The 17,744-nt window shown below is 40.0% G+C and overlaps 1 protein-coding gene across 1 annotated transcript in view; it reads right to left on the bottom strand.

Annotated features, from left to right (window-relative positions):
• Positions 1–17,202, bottom strand: part of MIOX (myo-inositol oxygenase) — a 51,084-nt gene extending 33,882 nt beyond the window's left edge. Inside the window, exons 1-3 of the mRNA XM_073652593.1 lie at positions 17,061–17,202; positions 14,074–14,130; positions 7,680–7,760 (exon numbers count right to left, since the gene is read on the bottom strand). Coding sequence (XP_073508694.1) covers positions 7,680–7,760; positions 14,074–14,130; positions 17,061–17,078 — 156 coding nt within the window. The 5' untranslated portion in view covers positions 17,079–17,202. The remainder of the gene's footprint in view (positions 1–7,679; positions 7,761–14,073; positions 14,131–17,060) is intronic.
• Between the last annotated feature and the right edge of the window lie 542 nt (positions 17,203–17,744).

Here is a 17,744-nt window from a genome sequence, read left to right as displayed (position 1 = left end):
CCTTTGCCAAGTTACCGTTCAGTAAAGAGTCTGCTTTGGCACGGAAGTCTCACTCATTGAACTGTGAACCACATGGTCCTGGCCGGCCCACACCGCCGACTACATGCGGCCTGCACGAGCGTAAGGCCCTCACAGCAAAAGTTCACACATCCAGCCAGGACCCACACTTTCATGTAGTATGCCAGGGAGTAAAAGGAGAAAAGTGTCTCTCCTGCAGCTACCTCCCTGCACTGCACAACAGATACATAATACTTTTATTACAGAGTGCCCCCTGGGGCTCTGCTAACCACTCCCTGTCTCTTGTGACTGTGTTAACTCTTATAGTTGCTGGATGCTTTTGAAGCAACAGCACTACTTCTGAATGTCACACATTTATTGTCAAACTACTGTGTTTTCTCTTTTTAAATATTAAAAATCAATAAATGGCTTCACCCGACTAATAATTATGAGTGGAGAAAAATTTTTTTGTTATCATTTATATTCTCTGAAACAAGGTCAAGAAAGGAAAAATTGTGCTGGGGTATGTAAACTTTTGAGCACAACTGTATATATGTACCTGAAACAAGATATGGACAAAGCCTAAATTATAAAATTTCTACATGATAAAATATTTATAGAGACATTTAAACAACTAGTCCTAGATATAGTTAGTGCATACCACTTCATAAGCATATCATAAACACAACCTAGGTCTGTATATACCCCCAGGATAAAGAAAAGAAATATGCTAAATGTAAAAATGTATTATTTAATTGAAGAATAATAAAAAATGTTTTCATGTTTTTTTTTAATCTTCAGTAAAATAATACATTTTAACATTTAGCATATTTCTCCTCTTTATCCCGGGGATATATACAGACCTAGGCTGTGTTTATATTATAGAGACATTTGTAGCTTTTAACAGTGAACATTGACCTATAATGTGATATGAATTTAGGCAATGTGAGAAAAGGACATTGTGCTGTTCTCATCGTGAAAATGAAAACAATATTGTCAGACAATCAATACTGCTATCAGTCACTGTTTATTATGTAACTATTAGTTATCAATAATACCTTTGAGCCTTGGACACGAGATTAAACATAAATTCAGATTGTTTAGTGTACATTTTGTATACATTCTACATGCATTCCTTTATGAGATATGGCAAGACTTGTTAAAGGGTCGATATTGACTGTTAGGATTGTTACATCCAATAGGTGGCACTAGAGATCAAGTCCTCGTCCTCTCTGAAGAGGCAATTTGCATATTTAATTTCCCAGAGGAGCATTACATGGCCTATAAGTCTCCTTACCCTGGCATGTCAGGCTTGTCACTCTCCACAAGAGAAAACAGTACAACTTAGAGGTCTACCATGGAGGCCTCAAAGCATATGAAGGCGGCAGTGAAAAAACATATGTTAAACTTTTCTTCCCTACTTATGCGCTGTAGTACTATGGACTGACCTATATTGTAGTTCCATCAGGCTTCTTTATGGAGGCATAGAGTAAAAAAAAAATTCTGAACATGCCATTGCATGAAAATGGCTTTTAAGGGTAAATAAGATGCCACGCAGAGGGACCATATGACACAGAAAGCATATTGCTCTATAATATTTAAATGCAATTATTTTGTGTGTCGTTATACAGCCTGTACACAGCTGTGCCATATGGATAAGCTCTAATGATTTTAGGATCTACTCTTAGCTTTGGCAGATAAGCTGCACTAGATTTAGACCATTATAAACAAGTTTTAAAGGTGTATTTTTGTTACAAGAAGTTATCACCTATTATCTTAACATCTCACTCTTTGTGTTAGAACCTTCCTGTTTGTTTTTTCCATCTTGTGTTTTGCGGTCATGTGACCATCTGCCTTTATATTCCAGCTCCGCCCTTTTGGCTGTGCTGGACTTCAGTGCTGTTTGACTGTTTTGCTAGCCAGGTTATTCGGTGCCTATCTCTGTCAGTTCGCTTGGTCCTTCTGGGACCTCTAGTACCTTTTTTGTCAGTTTGTCTTTTTGTGTTCTGCAACAACTATCTCTGTTCAGGAAGTGTCCCATTTTTGTTTCAGTCCTTAGTTCTTTTAGGGACTCCTTCCTTTATTCTATAGGTCTTCGTTCAGACTAGCCGAGGACTTTGGCGGGTCCTTTCACAAGGAACAGACAGCCCGCTACATCGTAGGGATTCAGCTTAGTCTTACTGTAGGGACAGCTTTCCCCTATCTTAGTACATGTTGCAGATCATAACACTTTGCACTAACCCAGGGCTGTTGTGTACTTTACTAAGCTGTTACTAAATGGTAATATGTTTAGAGCTGTTAATATTAGGTAACAATGTCTCATCGGCCAGGGACCGACACCTGGTACCCCCGCTGATCAGCTGTCACCGGGAGTCGGCGGCAGCCGCCAGCAAGAAGTACTCACTTGCCGAGCTGCTCCGTCTACTTGTAGTGGCCAAAGCTTGGTACTGCACATCTGCCTCCTATTCAAATCAATAGTGATGTGTAATACCCTGCGACAGCCACTACAAGTAGACGGAGCAGCTCGGCAAGTGAGTACTTCCTGCCGGTGACCTCTACCACCGATATCAGCTAATCGGCGGGGGTGCCAGTTGTCGGACCCTGGCCGATAAGACATTGATGACCTATCCTAAGGATAGCTCATCAATGTAAAAGTCATGGACAAACTCTTTAAGTTATCTACTTGCCAATCTTATCAAAGGAGAAGCTATGCAAACGAGGATTGGAGGTGGGGGGGGGGGCAGGATATCTTGATCACCGGCTGATTTACAAAATAATTACATTTTTATTGTCTGCAGATAATAATACAAAATTGTCTGCACCGGCAAAGTGACGTATGTATTACATTTTTATTGTCTATAGATAATTATAGAAAATCATCTTTTGGTTAATTTTCGCAGTGCTACTTATTTTAAATTATTGTGTTTTTTTGTGGGATGAACTTACCTTTTGACTGGTAACAACTTGGGGTAAATATGACATTTTGATCGCTTTTTATCCCGCTGCCTGTGAGGCAGGATTAACAAAAAAACAACACTTCTGCCATTGTTTTTGTTCTTTTTTTATGGTAATCATCATGCTGGTCAAATAAGGTGCTAGTCATTTAGCTCTGGTTGTCACAGATGTGATAATACCAATTATGTGTCCTCTTTTTTTTTTACATGAAAACATTTGTGTAATGTACTGAATGGACTGTAACAGTGTTGTTGGTGGAGTATTTCAGGATCTGAGTCCCCAGCATGAATGTTGCCCCAGGTCCCAAATTGTTTAAAATTGTCCTTAATTATACATTGGGTTCCCTTGCATATTTTTTCAAATACCTTCTGTTGAGCAATATAAACATACACTAATCAGCCATAACATTAAAATGACTTGTGTTGTTTAGGTCTGTCTTGTGCCATGAAAAAGATCAAGGAATGGATTCCACAAAACCTCTAAATGGGGTTTTCCAAGAATGTAATAAAATGGCCTCTGTCATGTAATTCAAATGGAAGTCCATCCTAGTCACATGTCAGGATGGGATGTAGTCTGAAGAAACATTACTCACGAGACTTGTGTCTCAATGACACAGGAGCTGTGACAGGAGAAGAAATAAATCTTCACCTTGGCTGACTAAGGAGGACTGAGCTGTAGAAAAATATCTTTTTCTCTCCGTCAGCTGAGGAGAAGATTTATTTCTTCTCCTGTCACATCCCTTCTCCAGCAGCTCACTGGTTGGTCTCTGGAATTATGCATATTATAACACTATATGATTATTTCCCCTGCTTTCACGGGTGTGTCAGAAGTGACAGTCGCTCTGCAGTTGGTTGCAGAAGATCTCTTTGTTTGGCATTACAGACATCTTCTTAACTGTCTCACTGTAGGACCCAGCGGCTACCTCCCTCTTGCTAATTGACACCCAGGCCTGGGTGTTTAAATACTTGCCAGTGATATTCACTTGTTCTCTTGTGAAGGCTTGGAGCTGTTGCAGTCTGCTTACTTCCTCTTTGGTACCTGGAAGACGTTAGGAGTAATCTCTCTGAAGTTGGTTCAAGCTAAGTTACTTTTCCCCGTGTTTGTCTCCTTTCTTGTCTTTAGTTGTTAGTGGGGACTGACTAGTGCTCATCCCCCATTTCCCTATCTAGGGCCAAGCGCTAGGGAAATACAGGGTTTAGGTTCCTGAGCGGCGATTGGTGAGGAACCAATATAGGGACGATAGGAGAGACAGGGTGATACCAGATCAGCCTAGGAGGTCTCCAACCCTCCCTTTCCCTAGAGTCTGGGCTCCCTTCCCCTCTTCCCTTCGTGTTGCACTTAGTATTTCCCACACCTTGCACGACACCTGCACAGTAAACGCCACCCAAAAATTTGAAAAAGTAATGCCAGAATTTTTTGTTTTTTGTTCATCCCACCTCACAAATAATTACATAAAAATTAATCAAAAAGTTGTACATATCCCAAAATGCTACCAATAAAAGCTACAGCATGTAAATGCAAAAAAGCGAATCCTTGTACAGCTCTGCAAAAGTAGAAGAATGTAAATAAATGATATAACTTGGATATCACTGCAACTGTATTGACCTGTATTATAAAACTATATTATAATTTATCCCGTATGGTGAACGCCATAAGAACAAAATACAAAAAAACTATGCTAAAATTGGTGGGTTTTGCTCATCCAGATTCACAAAAAAATAAAATAAAAAATGATCAAAAAATGGAACCCAGCAAATGGATGCTTTAAAAAATGTTTTTGTTTTTCTCTGTGAAAGTAGTAAAACATAACAAAACTATATAAAATTGGTAGAACCTGCAAAAACTAGTTTATATGTACAGCGGGGAAAATGAGACTTTTCAAAGCTTTTATGCCACTTTTCTGGATCGGCCCCTATGGCTCCTGAAATGTGACAATGAAAAAATAGTATCCTAGAGGACCAACATGAACAGGGGTTAAAAATCCACTGGGTAGTATTAGAGAAAAAATGTCTTATCTTCATATGCAAATAAGGTGGACAGAACACCATGGGCGGAGCCATGCAGTACAGAGCACCCTGCTTCCCACTGTTGTTCTCACTAATTTAAAGTTGTCAATCAATGGCAGAGCTAGCTGGCAAATCTGAGGAAGGAAAGGTGCTGTGAGCCGCACAGTCTTTCCCACAGGGCTTTGAGCACCTCATCTGAACATAAAGAATATTTTCGTTAAAGTAATCAAGTGAATTTTTACACTAAAGTTATCTCTATTTTTAGTATAAGGTCCCGATAAAGGCCTGTGCTTAGTTACTGAGGTGGGTTTCAACTGCCAATTGACAGATTTCAAATGATGGACTAACTGCACAGAAGCACTCCCAACAAACATGTTATGCCCTAAAGCTTATAAAGTATGAGCGTAGTGTAGATGCATTAATATACTCTCGCATCGCCATCTTCCCCGGTTTCCAGCACTGCTCAGCTCCTCTTCTCACTGCTCAGCTCATCCTGCTCAGAGCAAGGCTACATAAACTTACATTGTAATAGCGACTTTTAGTTCACTCAAACTTCAGTGTGATCTGGAGCGGTACTGGAAATCTGGGAACACAGCGAATGGTAAGTGTTTTACTGCTCTTACACAACACTGCGCACATATTTAGAAAGGTTTAGGATAACATTTTTATTGAGAGTCCTTCTTTAAAGGGAGCCTCTTTTGTAAAATAATGATATTAACCTTTAAAGGACACAATTTTCCCCCTGCAGCATTCTGCTTCCAGTCATAGGGGTGACGCCGGCACGGTTTCAATCACCGCTCAGTGTATAGAGATCAGAGGCTGCACCCCCGGCACTAACTGACAGTCGGCTATATGCCAAGCAAGCTGTCAGTCAGTGCTGGGGGCTATGTTACAGTCACCGCTCACTAAGTACTGAATGGTAACTGAAACCGCACAGGCGCCACCTCTATGACAGGAAGCCAAACGCTGCAAGGGGGAGTTAAGTTCAGTTCCTCCTGGCAGTGGGGCTCTCGATGCCAGCGCCGCATGGTGTCATAACGTTATTAATATGCAGATTAACCCCATATCTGCAGGTTATTTTCACACACGCAGGTGGTGCACGTGGTTCGTGGACCCACTGTACCACGGAGCCGGGCTTACCTAGGAGGGGTATGACTAAGCGGCTACCTGGTGTTCACTGGAGCTCCTGATGGTGGAGTCAGACTTGATTGAGCTGCAGGTATCCTCTAGGTACCACTCCTAGGCAGTCCCAGGGGTCAGGTTCACCAACACGGATAAGGATTCAGAGTTGCTTGCAGGCAGGATTCGCTCTCTTTTCAGACTACTCAGTTTCTGGGTGCTCTGACAGAAGAGATACTGACACAGAGTCACAGACAGGGCTGGATTCGGGTACTGGAACAGGCTCCGACAGTAGAGACTCAGGAATGCTAACCAGGACTGACACACGTGCAGGTTCAAGTACTGACGGAACGGTTTCAGGGTTCAGATATCGCTGGTGCGGCTTCACAGGGTTTGGGTACCGCCGGTGCAGCTTCTTGGGGTTCAGGTACTGTCGGAGCGGCTTCTCAGGATTCAGGTACCGCTGGTGCGGCTTCAGACTACAGGGGCCGCCAGATGCGTTTTGTGTTCAGGCCCTGGAAACAAAAGGACCAGGGGTTCGGGATCAGGACCTGGCCACACAAAGACCAGAGGTTCAGGTTCAGGCCTTGCCACTCAAGGACCAGGGGTTCGAGCTAACACTCAACTACACGGGATGAGGGATATGGCAACATACAGTTGCACACACACTCTACTCAAGGAACTATAGGGGTTGCTCAGGCACCTCCCCAATAGAGAAGGTGTCTTTTATACTTAGATGCCTCACAGCTATTGGCTGGAGGCATTTACAATGTAAGAGCAGGGGAGTGCGCGTGTGAGCACCAGGTACGGCACCGGAAGCCAGCGCGCAGAAAGCAGGGAGATGCGCCAAAGATGAGGAGGTGACCACGCGGCAGCGGTGGTGAGTATGTCAGCGTCCCTGCATGAAGGGAGAAGGGGATCATGCAGGGGCGATAGCATTAGCGTTACAGTTAATGGCGTTATTATACATGACAGGTTGTCTTTAAGTCCTGTAAATTGGAGGCTTGATGGATAAGACCCAAGGATTACCCATCAGAACATTGCCCAGAGCATCACACTGCTTTCACCGGCTTGCATTTTTTCTATAATGCATCCTGGTGCCATCTTCTACCCAGATAAGCAAAGCCCTAAGCAGGTACCATAGTTTAATGCAGGTTTGCTAAACATCATCAGATTACTGATGGTTATATATTTTTTTACAGAAATAGAATGGTTGCAACCTTGTGATGTCCTATGCTCACCCCTCAAAAGGGTTAATTGAAAGATCGCAATATTTAAAAAATAAATAAATGAATAATATTTTTTCTTTGTCACAGAAGAAATAAGCTACATCGCTGTGTTATTGATTGGGTTATTGCAAATTATACTTTTTATAGAGCTTCTACTGATATATCTGTTACCTTTAATATACTTCAAGTTAATAAATTACTATTCAACTCTTTGGATGATACTAAGAAGGTCGGTTGACCTTCAAAGGTTAACCCCTTCAAAAAAATTTATGTAATGTTTCCATAAATAGGACATGATATATGCATCATCTATGTGACTACAATCTGTATATTTTTATGTAATTTTATAACCAAAAAATCAAGTTAAACGCACCTTTTCCTTCACAAAGTCCAGAGTTTGGTGTGTGTGCATTAGAGAGTAGGTCATTTTCACTCTGTCCACAAGAGGGCCATCCTAGAATAAGCGGAGAGAGAAATATCTTTTATCTCATAGCTCCTGAGTATGGATTTACCATTAGTTCTCCTGCACTTCTCAAGGTCTGTAATCTTAACTAATGATTGATATTCAGCATGAATTTTAATGCTTAACCAAAATGCTTGACTTCTATGAGAAGGTAGGTGCAAATCTGGATGTTGGTCATGCAGCTGATGAAATATATTAAGATTCTTGCAAAATAATTTCATACTGTACTATACAAGAGCCTCGAACTAAAACTTCAAAAGTATGGCCCTAGGTGGCAATATTTGCACATGGGTAAAGAATTTAAGGGAGAGACAAAAAGATTTATTGCAAAGATACATAGGTTTTGCTGAACATATAATAAACTAACACAAAGGAATAACTTAAAGAGTATTTTTTTTTTTTTATTATTATGGGCCTAAAAACTAACAGGCAGGTACAGTTAGTTCCAGAAATATGTGGACAGTGACACAAGTTTTGGCATTTTAGCTGTTTACCAAATCATATTCAAGATACAGTTACAGTGGTGAAAATAAGCATTTGATACACTGACGATTTTGCAAGTTTTCCCCACCAAGAGTGATGTTTCCCCCATCATGCTTTATGGTTGGGACGGTGTTCTTGGGGTTGTACTCATCCTTCTTCATTCTCCAAACACGGCGAGTGGAGTTGATACCAAAAAGTTATATTTTAGTCTCATCTGACCACATGACATTCTCCCATGCCGCCTCTGGATCATCAAGATGGTCACTGGGGAACTTCAAATGGGCCTGAACATGCGCTGGTGTGAGCAGGGGGACCTTGCGTGCCCTGCAGGATTTTAATCCATGACGGTGTAGTGTGTTACTATCGGTAATGTTTGAGACTGTGGACCCTGCTTTCTTCAGGTTCCTGACCAGATCCTCCCGTGTAGTGCTGGGCTGATTCCTGATCTTTCTCATAACCATCCGTACCCCACGGGGCAAGATCTTACATGTAGCCCCAGACCAAGGAAAACTGACAGTCATCTTGTGTTTCTTCCATTTTCTAATAATTGCACCAACAGTTGTTGCCATCTGACCAAGCTGCTTGCCTATTATCCTGTAGCCCATCCTAGCCTAGTGCAGGTCTACAATTTTCTCCCTGGTGTCCTGGAATCCAGTTTTGGGCTTGGGATCCAGTTTTGGGCTCCACATTTTAAAAAGGATATTCAGAAGTTAGTGTCAGTTCAAAGGCAGGCAACTAGATTATTACAAGGGATGGAAGGCTTCCCATATGATGAGAGGTTGAAAAAGTTGAGCTTGTTTAAGCTTAGAAAAACGACGCCTCAGAGGGGATCTCATTTACATGTATAAATATATGTGTGGTCCGTACAAAGAACTAGCACATGACTTATTCCTTCCAAGGACCATACTAAGGACCAGGGGGAACTCATTACGGGTGGAAGAAAGGCGATTCCGGCAGATAAACAGGAAAGGGTTCTTTACAGTCAGAGAAGTCGGACTGTGGAATGCCCAACCACAAGAGGTAGTAATGGCCGACACTATAACAGCTTTCAAAAAAGGGCTGGATGACTTCCTCGATATACATAATATTGTGGGTTACAGTTAAATTAGACAAAATGCTACAACTATAGTAGTACATCTAGTACGGTATTAGTAATTACATAACTAATATTATAATTAGGTTTGATCCAGGGTTCTTGGACTGGTCGCCTTTTCTCTGGGTCAAGAAGGAATTTTTCTGTGTGACACAAATTGGCTGAAGGTGTCCTGGGGTTTTTGCCTTCTTCTGGTTCAACAGATTTAGGCATAAGGATTTTAGTAATACCATTGTTAAAATCGCAAAAGTAATACAAAATATAAAACTAATTAAAATAATTTAATTAACGGGTACATTTTTAATTGTAATAGTGTAGCAATAATAAAAATGCTAATAATAATAATAATAATAATAATAATACATTTGTGAGGCCTAGTCCCAGTTAGTTAGTAAGTTAGTGTAGTGTTAGTGTAGGGAGTACAATTGGAGGACGAAGGTTGAACTTGATGGACCTAGGTCTTTATTCAATCTACGTTACTATGTTACTATATTGCTATGTCCTTAGACAGCTCTATGGTCTTGGCCATGGTGGAGAAGTTAGAGTATGAATATGTGGACAAGTGTCTTTTATACGGGTAACAAGTTTAAACAGGTGCAATTAATACAGGTAATGAGTGCAGAGTAGGAGGGATTCTTAAAGAAAAAGTAACAGGTCTGTGACAGACAGAATTCTTGCTGGTTAATAGGTGATCAAATACTTATTTCTTGCAATAAAATGCAATTGAATTATTTAAAAATCATACAATGTGATTTTCTGGGTTTTATTTTTAGATTCTGTCTCTCACAGTTGAAGTGTACCTACGATAAAAATTACAGACTTCTCCATTCTCTGTAGGTGGGAAAACTTGAAAAATCGGCAGTGCATCAAATACTTATCTTCCCCACTGTATATAATCAATATGGGCTTAAAGCACCACTCCAACGTTTGTTTGTTTTTTTGCACCGCTGGAGTGGTGCTTTAAATGTAAGTCCCTTGCCCCTTGTCATATACTCACCTTTCGCCAACTTCATCAATTTCCCTGCCGCCCCAGTTCATTTTCTGTGAAAAGTGACCTGCCTGTGCGCTCCAGTGTATGCTGGAGTGTGTCGGAGGTCACTTTTCAATACAAATCTATGAGAGCCTTGTTCTGGGACCTGTGATCTGGCGGTGTCCGTCATAAAAGCGCCGCCGGCCACAGTTTTGTGCACTTCTGAAAAGAAGGACACTGTTGAACAGAGGCCAGATGGAATCCAGAGTAACGATGCTACCTCATTATAGTGAATTGATCCCTGAGGGATTTCATCTGAATCACTTCACTCAGAGATTTAGATGGAAGCGCCGATATAAGTGCTCAGCGTAGAGCACAGGACAAATGCGATCTCAAATGTTATGTTAAATGTTCCCAATAAAAGCTTCAAATCCAATCACAAAAAAGGCAAGTCCCCACTCAGGTTCGTCATCTGTTAATAGGGGGCTTCCATGTTACTGGTAGCACAAAGGCTCTGTAAAAGCAATATGGCTCCTCACCCGATCTAAAAAGAAATCCAGTGAATTCGGTGCTCCAAAATAGAAGTGCACCCCTCCCTTCTGAGCCCCACAGTGTGCCTAAACCATATTTAGCATCCACATGTTTAGCATTTCTGTAGCTATGAGAGCCCGCCTAATTTACGGGTGCATGTCTCCAGAAGCATGAGCTGGGCATAACGTACTGGTCACTACAACGTACTGGTCACTACAACAGCTGCTGGTTTCTGGAAAACCCCCATGGTGTCAAAATCGTCACTACACTAGTAGATAAATTCACAAAGGGGTATCATTTCCAAAATGGGGTCACTTGAGTGGGATTCTGCTCTTCTAGCACATAGGAGCTCTGTATATGGAGTCCGCAAACTATTCTCAAAAATATGCGCTCTAGGAGGCAAAAAGTGCTCTCTCTCCCGAGTCTCGCCATATGGCTAAGCAGTACTGCACAGCCACATATGGGGTATTTCTATGTTCAGCCGAGATTGTGGGACAAATTTTGGTGTCATTTTTACCCATTTCCCAGTGTGAAAATGTAAAATCTGCGGCTAAAACAAAATTTTGGTGGTAAAAATGTAATTATTTTTTCTTCACTGCCCAATGATATAAAATGCTGTGACATACCTCTGCTGTAAATATGATCACTGCACCCTTATATGAATTCATTGAGAGGTGTAGTTTGTAAAATGGGGTCACTCATGGAAGGTTCGGCTGATCTGGCACCTCTGGCTCTAACAATGTGACATGGCACCTTCAAACCAGTCCAGCAAAATCTGAACTCCAATATGGCGCTTCTTCCCTTCTGAGCTGTGCACTATGCCTCAAAAGTAGTTTTTCACCACATATTGGGTATCTGTGTACTCAGGAGAAATTGCACAAGAAATTTTGGGGTCAATTTTCTCCTGTTACCCTTGTGAAAATGCACAATTTGGGGCAAAAATTTTTTTTTTGTGGGAAAAATGTGATTTTTTTTATATTCACAGCTCAACGTTATAAACTTCTGCGAAGAACCTGGGAGTTCAAGGTGCTCATTACACATCTATACAAGTTCCCTGAGGGGTCTAGTTTCCAGAAAGGTGTCATTTGTGGTGGTTTCCAATGTTTAAGCACTTCAGGGGCTTTCCAAAAGCAACATGGTGTCCGCTAATTATGCCAGCAAATTTTACATTCAAAAATTCAAATGGCGCTAATTTCCTTCCGAGCCCTGCCATGCGCCCAAACAGTGGTTTTCCCCCTCATATTGGATATCGGTGTGCTCAGGAGAAATTGCACAACAAATTTTAGGGTCCATTTTCTAATGTTACCCTTGTAAAAGTAAAAACAATAGGGTCTAAACTAAAATTTTTGTGAAAAAAAGTTGAATGTTTATTTTTTCCTTCCACATTCCATTAATTTCTGTGAAGCACCTCAAAGGTTAATAAACTTATTTAATGTGGTTTTGAGCACCTTGAGAGGTGCAGTTTTTAGAATTCTATCACTTTAGGGTATTTTCTGTTATGTACACCCCTCAAAGTCACTTCAAATGTGATGTGGTCCCTAAAAAAATGGTTTTGTAAATGTTGTTGTAAAAATGAGAAATCGATGGTCAACTTTTAACCCTTATACCTTCCTAACAAAAAAAATTATGTTTCCAAAATTGTGCTGATGTACAGTAGACATGTGATAAATGCTATTTATTAACTATTTTGTGTGACATATCTCTCTGATTTAAGGGCATAAAAATTAAAAGTTTGAAAATTGCAAAATTTTCACCAAATTTCTGATTTTTTTTCACAAATAAACATAAGTCATGTCAAAGAAATTTTACCACTGTCATGAAGTACATTATGTCACAAAAAAATCTCAGAATCACCGGGATCCGTTGAAGCGTTCCAGAGTAATTACCTCATAAAGTGACACTGGTCAGCATTAAAAAAATTGGCCTGGTCATGAAGGTGAAAACAAGCTTCGGGGTGAAAGGGTTAAATTTGTAGACTTTTGGCATACGGGAGATATATTTAATAAATGATAGGTCAAGGTTTAGTTAGTTAGACAGCATGAAAATAAGTAAGTTTGCAATTGACTTGCTATTTCTATCAGCTTTCATTCTCCTAAAATGAGAACTTTTATATTACATCTATATATATAATCGTCTAATTCTGTCTGTTTGTCTGTAACGGAAATCCCGCGTCGCTGATTGGTCGCGCTAGCCGCTCCATTCATTGTATATGGGATTGGTGGAAAAAGCCCAGCACTGTATGTGGCTATATCCAATAGTCTAATAAACAGTGCATGGAATGAAGGCATGCACAGCCATCGCTCCATATAGATTCAGGATCAGTGGAGAGAGCCGAATGCTGGATAGGTGTTAGCATTTAATGGGGTTTTCCCCAATAACAAAGTAAAATTTAATCAATATATCTTGGAATAAAAATAGGTTCCACAATTGGATTTGTTAAAAAAAAAATGTTCCTGTGTTCTGTGAATTTTATAAATGTGCCCCTGCTATGTACTGTGTAATGGCTGTGTCTGACCGTGCAGGACCATGGTCTGATCATACCACAGCTCCTGGGCAGGGGAGGACGCAAAAGATTATACAGACATTACAGCAGGGGATCATAGCTGATTCTTTCTGTGAGGCAAAACATTTCCTTGCCTGTTTTTAAGCAATGTTTTACCTCACAGAAAGAATCAGCTGCGATCCCATGCTGTCATGTCTGTACATTCTTTTGCTTCCTTCCCTACCCAGAAGATGTGGTATGATCAGACCATGTTCTTCGGTATTGCCCTTGTTAGGGCAGGAGCATATACATGGGGCATGACAGTGCAGATAGGTGTGACAACTGAAATTGTCTGCCTGTGAAACTCCATTGAATTTAACATCCCTACAGCTCAAGTGGATGAGATCTACACTTTTTTCTTCTTTATATGCACTATGGCACCTTGAATTTGACCTTGTCCTACATTCACATGGTACCAACTAGCAATTGTTATTGACAATTGTAGTACAGATGTAGGCACGATGTTGTGGGTCAGTATTTATATTTTGTCTTGCCTGGGTTAATCCTAATTTTATGATTACTATTAAAAGTTATATTTTAAGAAATCTTTCTATGCTGTCTACATTACATACCCTGAGAGATTAGATCCCGTATAAACTAACAGGTATTCGAGCTAATAAAACTAGGTTAATTCAAAACATAAAAATCTGAACATGCAGATATATTTGTGTTGTTTTATACTCACTTTGTAATTCCTGTACTGATAGTTTTCAGGCTCTGGTCGGTAAGTCAAAGATGGATCCTAGAGAGAAAATATTTTCTTGCATTATGTTGTGTACAAAATTATGCCAAAATTTATGTAAAAATATCAGCCTATTATAAAATGTTTGGCTTTTGTGAACTAGTAATATGAAATGTAGCCTAAGGCTGTGTTCACATTTGCATTGGACACTTTGTCAGATTTATCAGAATTCCACAATGGAATTTTCTCCACCACTAGAGTTTTTTTTTTCTATAAAAGATGTTCTAAGCAGATGTTATAGATATTGTTCTGAAATCCCAGTGAGAAATGTTGGCCGGTGTGCAAATATAATACTCATTATAGATTAGATTTAGTGATTATTTTCTTCTGCTGCTCACTATCTCAAATATCTTTAAATTCTATAAGAATATCAGCACGATACAGAGAAAAAGCTAATGGGCATTAATTGCATAACAAAGAATGTGTAAAGGTTTATGACATGAGTCTATGTATTTGACTAAATATAATATTAAGACTGGCAGTCCTATTGATGTTACTGACGACATGTAATACCAGCTTCATCCACCTATAACTGTAGCATATAACCACTTGGCAACATCCTGCTGTATAGCGTGGGTTCAGCAGTTGATCTCACTGCATACACTGCGAAATCCGACTGTTTGGCACAGACAGCATCCGAGTGTAGCTGCTGCAATTTTAGCTGTTCATTGTCTTAGTTGCTGCTGTCAAGCATTTAAAGTGGTTATTCACTACTTTTTGATTGATGACCTATCAAAGTCTGATTGGCCGGGGTCCGACACCCGGCACCTCGGCCGACCAGCTGTTATCAGTGTCGGGGGCCGCCTGCTGGAAGTACTCACTTGTGGAGCTGGCCGCTGGTAGTGGCGGAGGCTTGGTACCACACATCTACCTCCTATTCAAATCAATAGGAGCCAATGTATAGTACCCTGTGGCGGCCAATAGCAGAAGACGCACAGATCCACATGTGAGTACCCCCGACCGGCGGCGGCGACACCAATTGGCGGGGGTGCCGGGTGCCAGACCCCGACCAATCAGGGATAGGTCATCAATGTAAAAGTAGTGGACAACCTCTTTAAGTTGTTGGATGCAGGGAATTCACCCCGTCATCAGGGTGCTGATGGTAGTTGAGGACCTGCTGAATGCACCCATATCTGTGGCTGAGATTCCTGGATTATCAGTAATTTTAGAATAGACTACAATACTATAGTACTGCAGTGCCGTGTAGAGGTTCAAGTCCCTAGGGAGACTAATAAAAAAAAGTGTAAAAATTATAAAAATTAAAACAAAAATATAAAAGTTAAAAAAAACAACTTTTACAGAAATATGAAAAAAAAAATTAACAAATTTGGTATTGTTGCGTCCATGTTTGAAATAATAAAATATTATAATATTTATCCCATCAACTGAACACTAAAAAGAAAAAAAAAATTGAAACAAAATTAGCAGATTTGGTATCGCTGTGTCAGTAACAGTTTGACTTAATAAGATAATATAATAGTTATCTCACAAGCCGAACACTAAAAAGAAAAAAAAATGTAAATTGCATATCAGAAAGTCGTATGTACCCCAAAATGACACCAATAAAAACCATAACTCGGTGTGCAAAAAAACAAGCCCTCATACAATTCTATCAAACAAAAAAAAAAAAGTTACGGTTCTCAGAATATTGAGATACAAAACAATTAGTTAACGTCAACAAACAATAAAGTAGTCAAAGACAAAGAGCTTTTTCATGTGTTTTTTCTTTATTTTTTTTAAGCCGCACTTTGTTTGACAATTATTCATCGGTCCACTAGGTGTGTATGGCTGAACTATATGCTCTGCTGAATTTATTCACATGGAAATTATCAAAACACTTACAATGTCCAAGGTTCTGATAACACTGACCCTGTCTTTATAGGGAACCTGTCATGTTGAGCATGTAGTCCGATCTGCAGATGCATGGTGCAGAGCAGAAGAAACTGAACGCATTGATAGATTTGAGGGAAAAAGATTCTAAACTGAACAGTCAAGAGGGCGATCCTAATCAATGACTGACAGCTATTTGCTCACTTCTACAGAGATAACTGTCAGTCACTGAGTAGAACCATCCCTTTGACTGATAAACCCAAAATAAGCAGGCATTTCAATAAAAAAAAAATACAAACTATATTAAATAATTTCCAGTGAACCTTCATATTAATTTGTTCAGCTTCCCCCACCCTATAACACACTTTTCACAGATGGCACAGTATTTCAGAACTGAAAGGTTCCCATTAATTCAGTTTACATGATCACAAGTATGTGGAGGAGCTGGTATTTTTGTTCTAATAATTATAGCAGCAACATATTCCAGAAGACCTGACATAGAATAAATTCACGTAAACATGGTAGACTCTGTTCACATCATAGTTTTTCAATTACGTTGTTCTGACCTGTCATTGGAGAAGAACAATTAAATTACTGGCAGTGCACACATTCTGGACACCATCAGCACCCAACGAACCCCTTTCATTACAACAGGATCTGTTGGATTTCTGTCATGGTGCCTGGAATTGCACCAGATAAAATAGTGTAGCCTTCAATGGAGGTGTCAGCAGAGCATTTAAAGGAACTGCATGACAAACCAATTATGTGAAAGTTAAATATATATATATGTATATATTGGTGGAATGAGCACTGGAGAAAACGTACAGACTTCATGTAGATTGTGCCATAGTAGCTCTGACCAAAGTGCTGAAAACTCGGCATTGCTAAGACGAAAAAAAAGTCAGAACTGCAAAAGGGCAGGATAAATAGAACTCAACTCATAAACAGTCAGTGGTGAAGGAAAAGGACTTTACCCAACTGTCTCCATTGCTAGCATAAAACATAACTCAATGTTTGACCTTACATGCACATTATTTTATTTATTTTTATACAAGTACTATCAAATCTATTGTATAGTCTTCATTTTTAGCCTTACTCACCAGCTGTAATACCCTCATCCTTTGGGTTACAAGTAAGGGAAATCAAGCCCAGCAGAAGACACATGTGCAGAGAGAAAGAACATGAGAGAATTCCCCTAATTTATTTATATGATTATGTAAGAGTGACAATGACCAAGCAATAAGTGACCCTTTAACTAGAGAGAAGGGCAGAGGAAGAGGTGTTTCTGCTGAGTCTTCCAGGCCGGCCTGGATCAGTGATTTTTAGTATAACCCTTTCAGATCATTATGAATAAACCCATATCAAGAGTGATCATTTTATAGCATTTCCTGAAAAATGATTGGGAATTGCAATTTATTGGACATTTTCCCACCAAATACTTCTGAATCCTCTATATCAAGTTTTCCTATCTAGCTCATTGTTTTATTTGCAGTGGTTTTCCCATATCTATTTTATGAAAAATGTATTTTATAGATACAAAAGAGACATTTTTTTTAGTTGCAGGATGAGGAATAGTCATGATAAATCAACAAATTTTAGCAAAGATTTAAAGCCATGCATCCAGGTCTCCAGGGGCAAGCGATCCCAGTGGCAGAGGATGTGACTACCCAATGTAAGTCTATGGGAAACTCAAGCATTTTTCAGGCGGCTCCCCCCGGCGGTCTGTAGAGGGCCTAAAAATTGCCCAAATCATGGGAACAGTGCTCAAGTGACATGGGAACAGC

This window comes from Phyllobates terribilis, unplaced genomic scaffold (genome assembly GCF_046119375.1).
Source record: "Phyllobates terribilis strain yellow unplaced genomic scaffold, ASM4611937v1 Scaffold_11__3_contigs__length_659146591, whole genome shotgun sequence".
Taxonomy (NCBI): Eukaryota; Metazoa; Chordata; class Amphibia; order Anura; family Dendrobatidae; genus Phyllobates; species Phyllobates terribilis.
This window is presented reverse-complemented; position numbering and strand designations above follow the sequence as displayed.